Source organism: Lepidochelys olivacea (genome assembly GCF_965140295.1).
Source record: "Lepidochelys olivacea isolate rLepOli2 genome assembly, chromosome: 21".
NCBI classification, from domain to species: Eukaryota; Metazoa; Chordata; order Testudines; family Cheloniidae; genus Lepidochelys; species Lepidochelys olivacea.
The window spans coordinates 4,903,589-4,919,766 of NC_140431.1; the positions used below are offsets into that span (position 1 = coordinate 4,903,589).

Consider the following 16,178-nt stretch of genomic DNA (forward strand, 5'->3'; position numbering starts at 1 on the left):
AGCAATGCCCAACAGAATTAATATCCACCTAGAGACTCATCTGTTAAATGGCCCAAGCCCTTCACAAACTGATACGACATCCCACTGACGCAAGACACTTCAGTTCTCTCTTACTCTCATTGAGCAGCTGAGGCTGAGCTTCTTGTGCCGGCAGAGATTATAGCCCTGTGTGTGTCCCTGGGGATCTGTTCCCAGCTGTGAATTTTGTTGCATTAGGTGGTGTGTCTGAACATTCTTTCTCTCACTATCCATCCTGCTGGGTTACTGACAAAAGGAAGAAGCCAACCGAAAATTCATTCACCTTCACATAGAGGAGAAGGGTGGCTCCAAGTTCCATATGTGGTACAATAGATCGAAGCCTCTCCACGGAGGGCGTAGCCAGGTTCACAGCTGTAGTTCGCATATGTTCCACTGGGGAAAGCTGCCAAAGGCTTGGCATTGTGCTTCCCTTTGACGATGACCGGAGGTGGGGGACACAGCAACACTAAAGGGGGGAGAGGGGATGAAGAATATTTCAGGGAAAATCTGAATCCTGTTCAAGAAGAGCATAAAATAGGCTGGTCTCCAGGAGGAGGAAAAGCCCAGGATGCCTGTGTTGTGTCAAACCCTGTATCGCACCGGTGATGCGACACATCCAAAAAAGATTAAATATCACCGACCTCGATTCCCCTTCACCCCGGAACTCAGATTTTCCCAATCTGCTCCTTTTTGGTCCCTAGAAATCGCCCTTCCCTCCCTTAAGAATCCAAAATATAATTTGTGGAGAGTGGGACGAGTTCTGCTGATTTGTGTTTCCATTCACAGCTTTAGGATGCTCAGTGAGACAGACCATTGCCAGATCTCTGCCTGTCAGGAGGGCAGGGCAGGACGCAAGGGATCAGCTATCACAGGGACGAGCACACTCAAGAGATTAGGGGGTGGGCGGATATTTGTATGTTCCCCATTCACAGCTGAACAGTGACCCCAGGATTCAAAAGACGTTTATTTTTTTGCGTCCAGGCACATCCCGACCAGATGTTGATCATCTCAGTTACTCAGGAGACAACATTGATTCACACTTACCTTGTGTGCAGGCTGGAACAGGAGAATCCCAGTTTCCGTCATCTTGGCACTGAATCAGACGGCTGCCGTTTAGGGTGTAGCCAGGATCACATTCAAACCTAACTGTGTCCCTGGGTCTGTAGACAGGTTCACGTCCAGCTACTTTTCTTCCATTCTGGATTTCTGGGGCGATGCAGAGAACCTCTGAAATTGAAAAGCCACAGAAGGCATCAGCATGCACTGGCATGCACTGCTGTTCAGTGAGCGCTTCACACCTGTGCTCTGGACTCTCTAGGAAGAGTTTATGGTGTTGCTTTTAACCTCTAAAATGCAAACAGTATCGCGCAAGCCTGCCTAAAACCACATCCCATGAGGTACCGTACTGCTCCTCTTGTGGTGAATAGAGTCCCCAGAGTGATCCCTCTCAGTGACAGAGAGAGCAGGGCTGGTGGGAGAGCTCCCTGTAAGGGACCCTCATTTTGGCACCATGGTCTTTAACAATACTGGCCTGTTCGCCTTTGGGGGACACACTTTCCTCTTTACTCGCGTGTAACGAGGCAAGAGTGGGGATTGCGTGCCTGTCTGTGAGTGTGAGGGGAGTGTGGAGATTAGTTGCTAGTGTTTCTAATTTATGTCAAGGCTGCTGGGGTTTCAGACAGCTGCAGCTTTTAATGTTTCACTAATGTGTATGTGTGCACAGGAGTGCAGAGTTTGCATTCGGCACATTTATTTTCAAAAGCATTTATTTCACCCTGTGTCTAATTATTTCGAGTTTTAATTCCTTGCTGTTAAATTTGTTGCACTTGTGACCTTGTCTTTTGAGTTAAATCCTGTGGTAGGAGCTTCTTCCTCTTAGTTCTTTTTGGAGAATGGAAAAGCCCAGATACGATGGAGAGGAACACAGGGAACACTGGGATAACTACACAGATATTTGCATTTCCCTTGTCAGATCTCAAATTAATCCCACAGTCCTTTTGGCCTCCCGACTCAGCCCTGCCAGATCTGACTCATCACAATGGGATCAAAGCCTTAGTCATACTTACTTCTTTCACAGGTGGGGACAGGAGGATCCCATCTACCATCATCTTGGCACTGCGTCTCAGCGCTGCCACTCAAGGTGTAACCAGCGTCGCATTCAAACACAACCATGTCTCTGGGTCTGTAGGCACGCTGTACCCCATTTGTTCTTCCATGCTCCACTGCTGGGCTTACGCATGTTGCTGAAAGGGAAAGCATAACAAACCCTTTAGACTCTAACGCAGGCGTGGGATGGAATGGACTGATCCATTTCCTCTGGCAAGTCTTTTACTGTAGTTCAATTTCATAACTATTTCTATACTATCACATCCTGTTGTCGCTTTTATCAATTCTTTCAGCATGAACATTACTGAGCTGCACTCGCAGAATCCATCAGCACCGTTCCAAGTGGATGCAATGCCACTGAACTTAAAGGAGCTCCTCTTGCAAGCAGTGACATTGGCCTGTGTGTTTCACTGGAGGTTTAGTCCATAGCTGTGAAATTTGCTGCATTGGTGGCTTGTCTCAAAGTTCTCATGGTCTCAATTTAAACCCTCGTGTGTGCCTGACACACCAAGCGAGGCAAAGGGAAGCAGCTAACAAAACAGAAACGCGCCTTCACATTGAGGAAAGAGGCAGTTCCAAGCTGCAGACACTGTGCAATGAAGTTATGTCTCCCCAAAAAGAGAGGAGCCAGGATCACAACGGTAATTTACAGACACTCATCACACACACACACACACAAAATCAGGCTACTTTAAGCATCTTATTTTGGTCAACCAAAAATCACTGGACAATATGGGCTCACTATTCAGTGCGTTACATTGCAAGTACTTAATGCCTGTTGTTTTTTATGAATCTTTAACTCATTTGTAACAATCTTGTCCCCACCCCATTATAGAAAAGAGCTTGACTGAAATACCAGCGTGAGGGGGAAAAACAAAAAAATGGTTCCATGATTATTCAGCGTACAGGAACTAGAGGGTCATATTCCACCTTCATAAAAACATAAGAACGGCCATACTGGGTCAGACCAAAGGTCCATCCAGACCAGTATCCTGTCTACCGACAGTGGCCAATGCCAAGGTCACTCACTCCAGGGCACCTAACAGGTAATGATCAAGTGATCTCTCCCCTGCCATCCATCACCCGCCTCTGACAAACAGAGGCTAGGGACACCGTTCCTTACCAATCCTGGCTAATAGCCATTAATTGACTTTACCTCCATGAATTTATCCAGTTCTCTTTTAAACCCCGTTATAGTCCTAGCCTTCACAACCTCCTCAGGCAAGGAGTTCCACAGGTTGACTGTGCGCTGTGTGAAGAAGAACTTCCTTTTATTTGTTTTAAACCTGCTGTACATTAATTTCATTTGGTGGCCCCTACTTCTTGTGTTATGGGAACAAGTAAATAACTTTTCCTTATTCACTTTCTCCACACCACTCATAATTTTATAGACCTCTATCATATCCCCCCTTAGTCTCCTCTTTTCCAAGCTGAAAAGTCCTAGCCTCTTTAATCTCTCCTCATATGGGACCCATTCCAAACCCCTAATCATTTTAGTTGCCCTTCGCCGTCGTATTCTATCCCTTTTTTAATGATTGCTTATATCCCATTTGCTTTTTTGACTGCCGCTGCACACTGCATGGATGTCTTCAGAGAACTATCCAGGATGACTCCAAGATCTTTTTCCTGATTAGTTGTAGCTAAATTAGCCCCCATCATATTGTATGTATACTTGGGGTTATTTTTTCCAGTGTGCATTACTTTACATTTATCCACATGAAATTTCATTTGCCATTTTGTTGCCCAATCACTTAGCTTTGTGAGATCTTTTTGAAGTTCTTCACAGTCTGCTTTGGTCTTAACTATCTTGAGCAGTTTTGTATCATCTGCAAACTTTGCCACCCCCCTGTTTACCCCTTCCTCCAGACCATTTATGAATAAGTTGAATAGGATTGGTCCTAGGACTGACCCTTGGGGAACACCACTAGTTACCCCTCTCCATTCTGAAAATTTACCATTTATTCCTACCCTTTGTTCCCTGTCTTTTAACCAGTTCTCAATCCATGGAAGGATCTTCCCTCTTATCCCATGGCAACTTAATTTACATAAGAGCCTTTGGTGAGGGACCTTGTCAAAAGCTTTCTGGAAATCTAAGGACAATCTAAGTACATTCAAGGGAAAAGTGTAAAGCATCTGTTGTTACTGGAAGGACCGCTCATAATTGATAAAAATAGTGAAATTCAGCAAAAGAAGCAGAAGTACCCGCAAAAGCTCCGGTGGACCAAGAAGTTATTGAATATCATCTTCTAAATCACTTCCAGTTCCCATTTCAAGATGGGACAGACACGAGGATCCTGAGCAGAGGAAGATAAAAGTGCTCTGCTTTCAACTTTAAGTTACAGAAATTCCCCTCAGCAGGTCCCTTCTTGCCAACCTCGGTCACTTTCTGCAGCTGCTGCAGTGTGAGGAATCCTGACCCCCAAATGCATTGTCGGAAAGCAAATTCAAATATAATTTGTGGAGAGCGGGACGAGTTCTGCTGATTTGTGTTTCCATTCACAGCTTTAGGATGCTCAGTGAGACAGACCATTGCCAGATGCAGAGGATCAGCTATCACAGGGACGAGCACACTCAAGAGATTAGGGGGTGGGTGAATATTTGTATGTTCCCCATTTCATCCAGCTGAAAAGTGACCCCTGGATTCAAAGGACGTTGGCTTTTTTCGCGTCCAGGCACATCCCTACCAGATGTTGATCGTCTCAGTTACCCTGCAGTCAACCTTGATTTACACTCACTCTGTGTGCAGGCTGGAACAGGAGGATCCCAGATTCCTTCATCTCGGCATTGAATCTGACGGCTGCCGTTCAGGGTGTAACCAGGATCACATTCAAACCTAACCGTGTCCCTGGGTCTGTAGACAGGTCCATGTCCAGCTACTTTTCTTCCATTCTGGACTTCTGGGGCGATGCAGAGAACCTCTGAAATTGAAAAGCCACAGAAGGCGTCAGCCTGCCCGTCAAGCAGTGCTGTTCAGTGGGCCCTTGGTGCCTGTGCTCTGCACTGACTCCCTACCAGTTTCTGGGAAGAGTTTATGGTGTTGCTTTTAACCTCTCCACTGCAAACACTATCATGCAAGCCTGCCTAAAACCACATCCCACAGGGTTCCATACTGCTCCTCTTGTGGGGAGCAGAGGCCCCAGATGGCTCCCTCTCAGTGACAGAGAGAGCAGGGCTGGCAGGAGAGCTCCTGTGAGGAGCCCACAATTTGGCATCTACTCCTTGCACTTGGTCTGAAACAGTTCAGGCTTGTTGGCCTCTCCAGTACCCACTGCAAATCTTTTCTGTTGACGCAGTGTGTAGCAAGGAGTAGGGATTGGCGGCAGAGGTTTATGTGTTTCTGTGTGTTTCTGTGTGTGTGAGGGGAGCGTAGATATTAGTTTCCAGTTTTTGTGATTCATGTCAAGTGTGCCTCGGGATATAGACAGATGCTTTTTCCCGTCCTGCCCCTGCAATATTTTCCTCGTGGGGGGTGTATCTGTGTGCACAAGCGCAGAATGCGCATACAATGCCTTTATTTTCAAAAGCATTTATTTCACCATGTGTCTAATTAAATGGAGCTTTAATTCCCTGCTATTCATTCTGTTGCACTGGTGAGCTTGTCTTTTATCTTAAATCCTGTGATAGGAGCTTGTGCAAGGAGTAGACGCCAAACTGTGGGCCCCTCACAGGAGCTAGGTCTGTAGGCACGCTGTACCCCATTTGTTCTTCCATTCTCCACTGCTGGGCTTACGCACGTGGCTGAAAGGGAAAGCATAACAAACCCTTTAGACTCCAACGCACGTGTGGGATGAAATGGGCTGTTTACCCACTGAGCCATTGCCTTTGACAAGTCTTTTACTTCAGTTTCATAAGTATTTCTACACTCTTACGTCCTCTTGTCACCTGTTGCAATTCTTTCAGCATGAATATTACCCGGCTGCACTCACAGAATCATTCACCACTGGTACAAGTGGATACAATGCTGCTGAAGTTAAAGGAGCTCCTCTTGCCAGCAGTGACTTTGGCCCGGTGAGTCTCACTGGAGGTTTAGTCCCCAACAGTGGAATTTGCTGAATTGGTGACTTGTCTCAAAGTTCTCGTGGTCTCAATTTAAACCCTCGTGTGTGTCTGACACACCGAGCGAAGCAAAGGGAAGCAGCTAACAAAACAGAAACGCACCTTCATATTGAAGGAGGAAGCAGTTCCAGGCTGCAGACACTGTACAGTGAAGTGATGCCTCCCCAAAAAGGGAGGAGCCAGGATCACAATGGTAATTTACAGACACTCATCACCCACCCACCCACCCGCAAAAATCAGGCTACTTTAAGCATCTTAATTTAGTCAACCAAAAATCACTGGACAATATCGGCTCACTATACAGTGCGTTACATTGCAAGTACTTAATGCCTATTGGTTTTTATGAATCTTTAACTCATTTGTAACAATCTTGTTCCCCACCCCATTATAGAAAAGAGCTTGACTGAAATACCAGTGTGAGCGGGAAAAACAAAAAATGGTTCCATGATTATTCAGCGTACAGGAACTAGAGGGTCGTATTACACCTTCATAAGAACATGCGAATGGCCATACTGGGTCAGACCAAAGGTCCATCCAGACCAGTATCCTGTCTACCGACAGTGGCCAATGCCAGGGTCACTCACTCCAGGGCACCTAACAGGTAATGATCAAGTGATCCCTCTCCTGCCATCCATCACCCACCTCTGACAAACAGAGGCTAGGGACACCTTTCCTTACCAATCCTGGCTAATAGCCATTAATTGACTTTACCTCCATAAATTTAACCAGTTCTCTTTTAAACCCTGTTATAGTCCTAGCCTTCACAACCTCCTCAGGCAAGGAGTTCCACAGGTTGACTGTGCGCTGTGTGAAGAAGAACTTCCTTTTTTTTGTTTTATACCTGCTGTCCTTTAATTTCATTTGGTGGCCCCTACTTCTTATATTATGGGAACAAGTAAATAACTTTTCCTTATTCACTTTCTCCACACCACTCATAATTTTATAGACCTCTATCATATCCCCCCTTAGTCTCCTCTTTTCCAAGCTGAAAAGTCCTAGCCTCTTTAATCTCTCCGCAAATGGGACCCGTTCCAAACCCCTAATCATTTTAGTTGACTTTCTCTGAACCTTTTCTAATGCCAGTATATCTTTTTTGAGAAGAGGAGACCACATCTGTACGCAGTATTCAAGATGTGGGCGCACCATGGATTTATATAAGGGCAAGAACATATTCTCCGTCTTATTCTCTATCCCTTTTTTAATGATTGCTAACATCCCGTTTGCTTTTTTGACTGCCGCTGCACACTGCATGGATGTCTTCAGAGAACTATCCAGGATGACTCCAAGATCCTTTTCCTGATTAGTTGTAGCTAAATTAGCCCCCATCATATTGTATGTATACTTGGGGTTATTTTTTCCAGTGTGCATTACTTTACATTTATCCACATGAAATTTCATTTGCCATTTTGTTGCCCAATCACTTAGCTTTGTGAGATCTTTTTGAAGTTCTTCACAGTCTGCTTTGGTCTTAACTATCTTGAGCAGTTTCGTATCATCTGCAAACTTTGCCACCCCCCTGTTTACCCCTTCCTCCAGATCATTTATGAATAAGTTGAATAGGATTGGTCCTAGGACTGACCCTTGGGGAACACCACTAGTTACCCCTCTCCATTCTGAAAATTTACCATTTATTCCTACCCTTTGTTCCATGTCTTTTAACCAGTTCTCAATTCATGAAAGGATCTTCCCTCTTATCCCATGGCAACTTAATTTACATAAGAGCCTTTGGTGAGGGATCTTGTCAAAGGCTTTCTGAAAATCTAGGTATTATCTAAGTACGTTCAAAGGAAGAGTGAAAAGCATCTGTTGTTTCTGGAAGGACCGATCATAATTGATAAAAATAGTGAAATTCAGCAGAGGAAGCAGAAGTACCACTCGCAAAAGCTGCGGTGGACCAAGAAGTTATTGAATATCATCTTCTAAATCACTTCCAGTTCCCTTTTCAAGATGGGACAGACATGAGGATCCTGAGCAGAAGAAGATAAAAGTGCTCTGCTTTCACCTTTGTGGTACAGTAATTCCCCCTCAGCAGACCCATGGCTCTTGCCAACTTGGGTCACTTCTTGCAGCTGCTGCAGTTGGAGGGATCCTGACCCCCAAATGCATTGTGGGAAAGCACAAGCTTTGCAATAAAACAGAAGGGACAAATTTACTCATCTGTCATCCCCACTGCTCTCGGAGCCCTGCCAGCACTGCCCCCAACCTGGTTCATTTCTTATCCTCTACGTCTGTTCCTAACAACTGGGACCGTCCACCTCTCCCCTCAAACCAGTCTGTAAAGTCTCTGGATTTGAGGCGAGCAGCAGGCAGGACAGATCCAGACGGGGTTAGCGTTGGAGGTGCTCACGGATCAGACAGAAGGGAAACCTGTTTCTAGATGCATAATACAAACAAATCAGAGTTTTGACACTTGCCTGGCTCACAGACTGGCAGAGGTGGATCCCACGTGTCATCAGTTTGGCACCGACTCAGACTGTGACCCTTCACGGTGTAGCCGGGATCGCACTCAAAGGTAACACTGTCATTATATAAATAGACACGTCTATCACCAGATACTCTTCTTCCATTCTGGATTTGTGGGGCTGGGCATCTAACCTCTGAAAAAGAAACGCTTTAGCTGAAACACAGGGCCAGAGAGGAAGAAAAACATCTCCGCAGCCTTCGCAGCTCTCAAGCCTTTTTTACACTTTCAATATTTTCCATGTAACTTGTTTCACTAGCCCATGTGTTCTCAAGCTTCATTAAACCACGACCCCCTTCTGACAACAAAAATTAGTACACGACCCGGGACGGGGGAAGAAAGACTGAGCCAGCCTATGCCCCGCCGTCCCGGGCAGGGTGGCCAAAGCCAAAGCATGAGCCCCTGTGCCCCAGGCGGGGGAGCCATAGCCCAAGAGCTTCAGCCCCAGCTAGGGAACCTGTGACCTGAGTCCAGCCACCCAGGCCACCCTCGGGCTTAGGCCATGGGCGGTGGGACTCGGGCTTTGGCTTCGGCCCCAGGCAGCGGGCTAGGGCTTCGATCCCAGGCCCAAGCAAGTAAAGCCAGATCTAGTGACCCCATTAATATGGGGCCGCAACCCATTTTAGGGGTCCTGACTTACAGTTTGAGAACTGCTGCACTCCTCTATGTTATTCCTACTTGAAAATACAGATTGTTGTGGGAAATGTGGAGGGCCACCCGAAGAGGAGGAGATGGAGACACACTGGTAACAGCTTAGGTCCCTTCATAGCAACTTCGCAAGGGTAATCTTCTCAAGGAGTGTCCTGTGCACCAATCTCCAAGTCATGGGAGCACCCCCAGGGTAGAGCCAAGGAGCTCAGTCCTACAAGGAACCAACGGGCCTTCACAGCCATTGACCTCAGACATTGAGGGAGCTCAGCAATCTGCACAGTCAAGCCAGAGAGGTTTCAGGAAGCTGGTGGTCCCAGCAACGTACCCTCTCTTCATTACCGTTAGAAGTGCCAGGTCTTTCAGCTTGCCTACCATACTCCTCCAAATATAAAATTCCACAAGTCTGGCTTATATTTATCCCCAGGGCATTAGTAATAAGAGGTCAAGTGCTTGGGACTGACACAGCTTTACTCCACCCCATTATCCACTGCACCAGCAAGCCTGTGTCCTTCACTCATAGGGGGGTAGACTTTGCATCCACACTGAAGGAATTACTACTAAACGCTATGCATGTTCCGCATACAGAGATCTCGCAGGATTAATTCTTTCCTTTTAAGGAAGATTTTCCTGATGGGCATTCAGTTGTCCCTTCAAATGCCAAGAATAGACATCCCCATACTAATGGGAAATGGAGCGCTACCATAACATCCCCCACTTTCATTCCCTTGTGGCTGGGATCAAAGGTCTTTAACAACCTTAATAGAAGTTATGACCCTACATGGGCTGAACACAGAGCTCCTCTTTGGGTGCATCCGGTGGCACCAGTTTCTATCTCAGATCTTTAGCCCTGCTCCAGAGCTATTCAGTCTCCAACATGAATCCTGGAAAATCTTGTGGAGATGTTGCCACAGGCAGGCACACTAAGTGCAAGGATTTAACTGGAGTCTCACATTTGTGGGTTTGTCTAGACCTGAACTTTCTATACATGAAACAGCAGAGCTGGCAGGAGTTTTTCACCTCCACAAACCCTACCTCCACACCGAGGGGGACGTGCACTCCACACGCCGTTTAGCCCGTCCTTGGTTGTGCAGTGAATAGAGGCCTCTCCAGTGAGCAAGTAACCATTTTCACATTTGTAGGTTACAGCTGACCCAAAAGAGAAGTTTTTTGTGAACTCGCCACTGTGACTTCCATTGGGGATGTCTGGAGGCGGAAGACACGGAATACCTGGAGACACACAGGAGGAGTGTATTTTAGAATCATTGCTGGTAGAGAAGCAGCTCCAGTTATTTGATCTGCTAAAGAAATTTAGGAGCCCTAACTATGAAACCACTAGAACGAGCAAGGCCGACAGGTCATGCGCAATGGGTAATTATACCCAATTCTCTTTCGCACTGATGGTCTGTAAACTGTGAAAGAGACTTACTAGGATAGTGTCTTAATGGTCTACACCTTCCTTCATATGGACCGTTTTAAGATCAACCTGTTGAATCCTTACCAGGTGTTGAAAAACGCATGATTTTCCTGCTGCACCATAAGCTGGTGAGCACGCCAGGGCAGGCGAACGCCTTAAAGCACAGGTAATGAGCTTCGTGTCTGGTTTTGGATGAATATAAGTGGGTATCAGGTAAACCTGTTGTGCTCTTCAGAAATCCAGAAGGGCCAATAACCACCTTGGTGGGGCATTTTTGCCATACCAAGCTGAATGCCTTTTGCTATTACTCAGTTATCAAAGAAACACCAAATTCTGATTGCCAGGAACTTAACACAGACAGTTCTCTCTAAGGTGCAACCCCCCTTCAATATGGTCTGGTTCTTAAGATACCGGCATTGGACTCAGGAGACCTGGGTTCAATTTTTGACTTGGCTACTGACTGATTCCCTAAACGATATGTCACATAATCACTCTGTGCCTCAGGTGAGACTTTCTGGGGCGGGGATCAGAATTCTTCCATATCTGTTTATTCACATTTGGGGGGGGGGGGTACCTAAGCACTTTGACAGACAGTTGTGACCTACTTACGCTCACAAATGGGAACATCACCAGTCCATGCAACACGCATGCCAGAAATGTCACATCGTCTGTAAGGCCGTCCAATCAACCGGTGCCTGTTGTTAGGCAGAGGGGATTATCAGTTCTTATCTATTTCTTTGGTGTTTGAGCTTTCCTGAGAAGCTCAGTTCTTCTGGGAAGCTCTTCTCCCCAGCCACAGCAGGTGGGGACCAACACCACTGACTTCTGACTGACCACCACTGGAGAAATGCTCCTTGCCAGAGCCGAACTCCCCAGCCTCTTGTAGAATTAATCTCTAGTACAGAAGCCCATGTCGGACCAATGAGCTGCTATTTTGGATCCCCCGTCTCACAGATCTCCTTCTGGTTCCCTCAAGTCCTACTCACCACATCAGATGGATCATTCCCCACCACTGAACCACAAGCCAAAGGCAAACTAGGAACACCACTACAGCATTTCCCCCTGGCATTTTCAGGCAGGTTGCCAAGAGGGGTTTTGATTTTCTCATGATGGAGGAGATACATTTCCGTGGGTGCGGGCCAGGCAGACCCAGCTGGGGTCTGGCTAGCTTGAGATTCATAAACTAAGTCAATCAAGACTGTTGTAATGCATGCAGGAGTAACACCCCACCCCAGCAGAGAGGTCCAAAACACAGACGCTATACAGCAAACCTCAGCTGAGCTGACCTCTGGAGTTCAGCAGCCAGCTGTCATTACAGGCAGTGTCTGTGAAATGGGACTTCCTGTGGTCACAGGTTCTTCCCTTTCGCCCTCACATAGGACACGCTCTACAAGGTCACAAACCAGCACTACAGCTGCAGACCCCTGAAGCACAGTCCTCATCCTCAAATGGAGCGGGCATATGACGCCCTCTTCTGCCACCGTATCCCCAGCATTCTCACTCGGGCACCTTCCCCAGCAGGGTTTCCCTTTGGAGACACCTCATCAGTCTGGCAGGTGGGCAGTTAGTCAGTGAAAACCCTTCCACCCAACTCCGTACGGGAAAACAGCCATTTCCAATGATTCCGAAGAAGAACTATTCCCGTGTCCAAGCAGGGGTAAAATCCAAGAGATTCCAAGGTTTGCCCTGGTCACTTGGATCCTACTCTCCACAGGAGACATCTGTGCTCAGCCAGCACCTGCAGGCAGAGCATTCAGCTGGCCAAACTGCAACTAAAGTTTGTACAATCAATGGCAGAGCATGAGTGAAGAAAAGAGGGAGACTTATTCCAATCCGTCTTTCCTCGCATATAAAAATTATATTGATTGAGCCAAGAAGATGGAGGGCTGCTTTAGTATGGAAGAGTAAACTGCTTTCAGGAGTTGGGAGAATATGAGGATATCCATTTGTGTTCCACAGCTGTAAGCGAAGCACAAGTAGTCAGCTCAGGCAGTCTGAAACTTACCCTTCTTCACACGTGAAGTTGACAGTTGACCCAAAATGGATATCTGTTACAATAACTCTGCCGTTCTCCGGCTCTCCTGGATGACCACACGATTTCTCTGGTGGAGAACAAGGCTCGGATTAGGCTTCTCTCTTTCAATGCAACAATTATCCCCAGGAACTGTCCATATTTAACACTCCCCATAAAGATGGCATTTAAAAGGGCCCAGAATAGGCACAGCGAGTGAGCTTTACTAGTCACTATTAACTATTTAAAGATACGTAACACTTTGCAGCGTGGACACAACTTAGTGCCTCAAAGACCTTTATTGAACAATAGAAACAAAATTCATTATGATATTCACTTTTACAGAACTCGAATGCTTCTGACCACGTTCGATTTTCAAGGCATGTAATAGTGGATTGCATATGCGGGTGTCTACTGTATCCAGGCCGGCAAGTATAGTTTATAGTCTTCCCAACAGGAAAGGAAGACTGATTTTTATACTCCCTCTTCAGCTCAGCAAAGCTTAACCTCGTTGGGACTCCACAGCCCTCTAGGAAGAAAGGAAATACATATGAGAAAAAAAGAACCATATCTACTCTGCTGCCATGTACCATGTCAGGTGCAGGTAGATACAACAACAGTTACAAAGAAACAACTGCAGATCTGCTTTATAAATATTCTTCCAGGTATTACACTAGGACTAAAGCCGAGGGAAAAAGAACGATGAGACAAAGGTGCTAATGCAATAAAATTCATAGCTGGACACTGAACCTAAAACAACACACACTGGGCCAAACTCACTGCTGGCACAAGAACCTCTATTTCCCAAACAACTAAAACAACATGTACACCTGCCCTGTTTACCTCAGGTCCTAATATCCATCCTTGGGCTGCCCTACTCCCAGGACGCTAAAATGTGCCATTTTTCAGAAGTACTGTCAGCGAAAGACGAAAGGGTCCCAATCGTGGCTTCTGGCCTGAAAGCATAGGACTCTATAGGTTCAGCAATGCCCAACGGAATTAATATCCACATAGAGCATCATCTGTTAAAGGGCCCAAGCCCTTCACAAACTGATACGACATCCCATTGACGCAAGACACTTCAGTTCTCTCTTACTCTCATCTAGCGGCTGAGGCGATAAGACGAGCACACCTCACCGACGGCAGACGTGGGAACATAAATAACCGCTCCTCGTGCTGCCTCAACCGTGAGCGCTGACCTCTCATTGCATCTAGCAGCGTGTACACACCCAGATTCGCACCTTGGGAGATTTCAGACTGTTCTGGTGAACGCACTCTCTGCCACTTCCTTCGTTTACATTTTCAAATTCAATTGTCTCATAAGAATATATTTGCATTTGTAATAACAGCAAGTGTCTGGGTTCACACCATTAGTGAAACCACTGCAACATCGATGGGTGGACATGCCCTAAGAGTCTGCGTGGGAGTTTGTCTACAGAGTCATTTCTTTTGCAGAGCCTTTAACTTCATTTTCGTGAGTATTTCTACACTATTCCATCTTCCTTCTGACACTTTTATAAATCCTTTCAACTGTAATCTTGTCCGGCAGCACTCAGAGAGCCACGCTTCCACCGGCATCAGTGTGCAAGTTCCACCAAAGTCAACTGAGCTTCTTGTGCCGGCAGTGATTATAGCCCTGTGTCTCTCCCTGGGGAATCTATTAACTTAGGCTTGAATAAAGACTGGGAGTGGACGGGTCATTCCACAAAGCAAAACTATTTCCCCATGTTTATTCCCCTCCCTCTCCCATGACTGTTCCTCAGTCAGCTGCTGGAAATGGCCCACCTTGATTATCACTGCAATATGTTTCCCTCCCCGCACCGCAGCTCTCCTGCTGGTAATAGCTCACCTTACCTGATCACTCTCGTTACAGTGTGTATGGTAACACCCATTGTTTCATGTTCTCTATGTATATAGATCTCCCCACTCTATTTTCCACTGAATGCATCCGATGAAGTGAGCTGTAGCTCACAAAAGCTTATGCTCAAATAAATTTGTTAGTCTCTAAGGTGCCACAAGTCCTCCTGTTCTTTTTGCGGATACAGACTAACACAGCTGCTGCTCTGAAACCTATTCCCAGCTGTGAATTTTGTTGCATTAGATGGTGTGTCTGAACATTCTTTCTCTCACTATCCATCCTGCTGGGTTACTGACAAAAGGAAGAAGCCAACCGAAAATCCATTCACCTTCACATAGAGGAGAAGGGTGGCTCCAAGTTCCAGATGTGGTACAATAGATCGAAGCCTCTCCACGGAGGGCGTAGCCAGGTTCACAGCTGTAGTTCGCATATGTTCCACTGGGGAAAGCTGCCAAAGGCTTGGCATTGTGCTTCCCTTTGACGATGACCGGAGGTGGGGGACACAGCAACACTAAAGGGGGGAGAGGGGATGAAGAATATTTCAGGGAAAAAAATCTGAACCCTGTTCAAGAAGAGCATAAAATAGGCTGGTCTCCAGGAGGGGGAAAAGCCCAGGATGCCTGTGTTGTGTCAAACCCTGCATCGCACCGGTGATGCGACACATCCAAAAAAGATTAAATATCACCGACCTCGATTCCCCTTCACCCCGAACTCAGATTTTCCCAATCTGCTACTTTTCGGTCCCTAGAAATCGCCCTTCACTCCCTTAAGAATCCAAAATATAATTTGTGGAGAGTGGGACGAGTTCTGCTGATTTGTGTTTCCATTCACAGCTTTAGGATGCTCAGTGAGACAGACCATTGCCAGATCTCTGCCTGTCAGGAGGGCAGGGCAGGACGCAAGGGATCAGCTATCACAGGGACGAGCACACTCAAGAGATTAGGGGGTGGGCGGATATTTGTATGTTCCCCATTCACAGCTGAACAGTGACCCCAGGATTCAAAAGACGTTTATTTTTTTGCGTCCAGGCACATCCCGACCAGATGTTGATCATCTCAGTTACCCTGCAGTCAACCTTGATTCACACTCACCCTGTGTGCAGACTGGAACAGGAGGATCCCAGGTTCCTTCATCTCGGCACTGAATCTGACGGCTGCCGCTCAGGGTGTAGCCAGGATCACATTCAAACCTAACCGTGTCCCTGGGTCTGTAGACAGGTCCACGTCCAGCTACTTTTCTTCCATTCTGGATTTCTGGGGCGATGCAGAGAACCTCTGAAATTGAAAAGCCACAGAAGGCATCAGCCTGCCCCGCAAGCAGTGCTGTTCAGTGGGCCCTTGGTGCCTGTGCTCTGCACTGACTCCCTGCCAGTTTCTGGGAAGAGAGTTTATGGTGTTGCTTTTAACCTCTAAAATGCAAAAAGAGTATAGCGCAACCCTGTCTAAAACCACATCCCATGAGGAACCGTACTGCTCCTCTCATGGTGAATAGAGTCCCCAGAGTGATCCCTCTCAGTGACAGAGAGAGCAGGGCTGGTGGGAGAGCTCCCCGTGAGGGACCCTCATTTTGGCACCATGGTCTTTAACAATACTGGCCTGTTTGC

The 16,178-nt window shown here is 46.7% G+C and overlaps 1 protein-coding gene across 1 annotated transcript in view; it reads right to left on the bottom strand.

Annotated features, from left to right (window-relative positions):
• Window positions 1-16,178, bottom strand: part of LOC311511112 (complement receptor type 1-like) — a 61,510-nt gene that overhangs the window by 14,742 nt on the left and 30,590 nt on the right. Inside the window, exons 20-30 of the mRNA XM_084611461.1 lie at window positions 15,667-15,849; window positions 14,904-15,086; window positions 13,055-13,246; window positions 12,712-12,808; window positions 11,316-11,401; window positions 10,325-10,519; window positions 8,595-8,777; window positions 4,860-5,042; window positions 2,085-2,261; window positions 1,063-1,245; window positions 302-484 (exon numbers count right to left, since the gene is read on the bottom strand). Of these exons, the coding sequence (XP_084467587.1) occupies window positions 302-484; window positions 1,063-1,245; window positions 2,085-2,261; window positions 4,860-5,042; window positions 8,595-8,777; window positions 10,325-10,519; window positions 11,316-11,401; window positions 12,712-12,808; window positions 13,055-13,246; window positions 14,904-15,086; window positions 15,667-15,849 (1,845 nt within the window). The remainder of the gene's footprint in view (window positions 1-301; window positions 485-1,062; window positions 1,246-2,084; window positions 2,262-4,859; window positions 5,043-8,594; window positions 8,778-10,324; window positions 10,520-11,315; window positions 11,402-12,711; window positions 12,809-13,054; window positions 13,247-14,903; window positions 15,087-15,666; window positions 15,850-16,178) is intronic.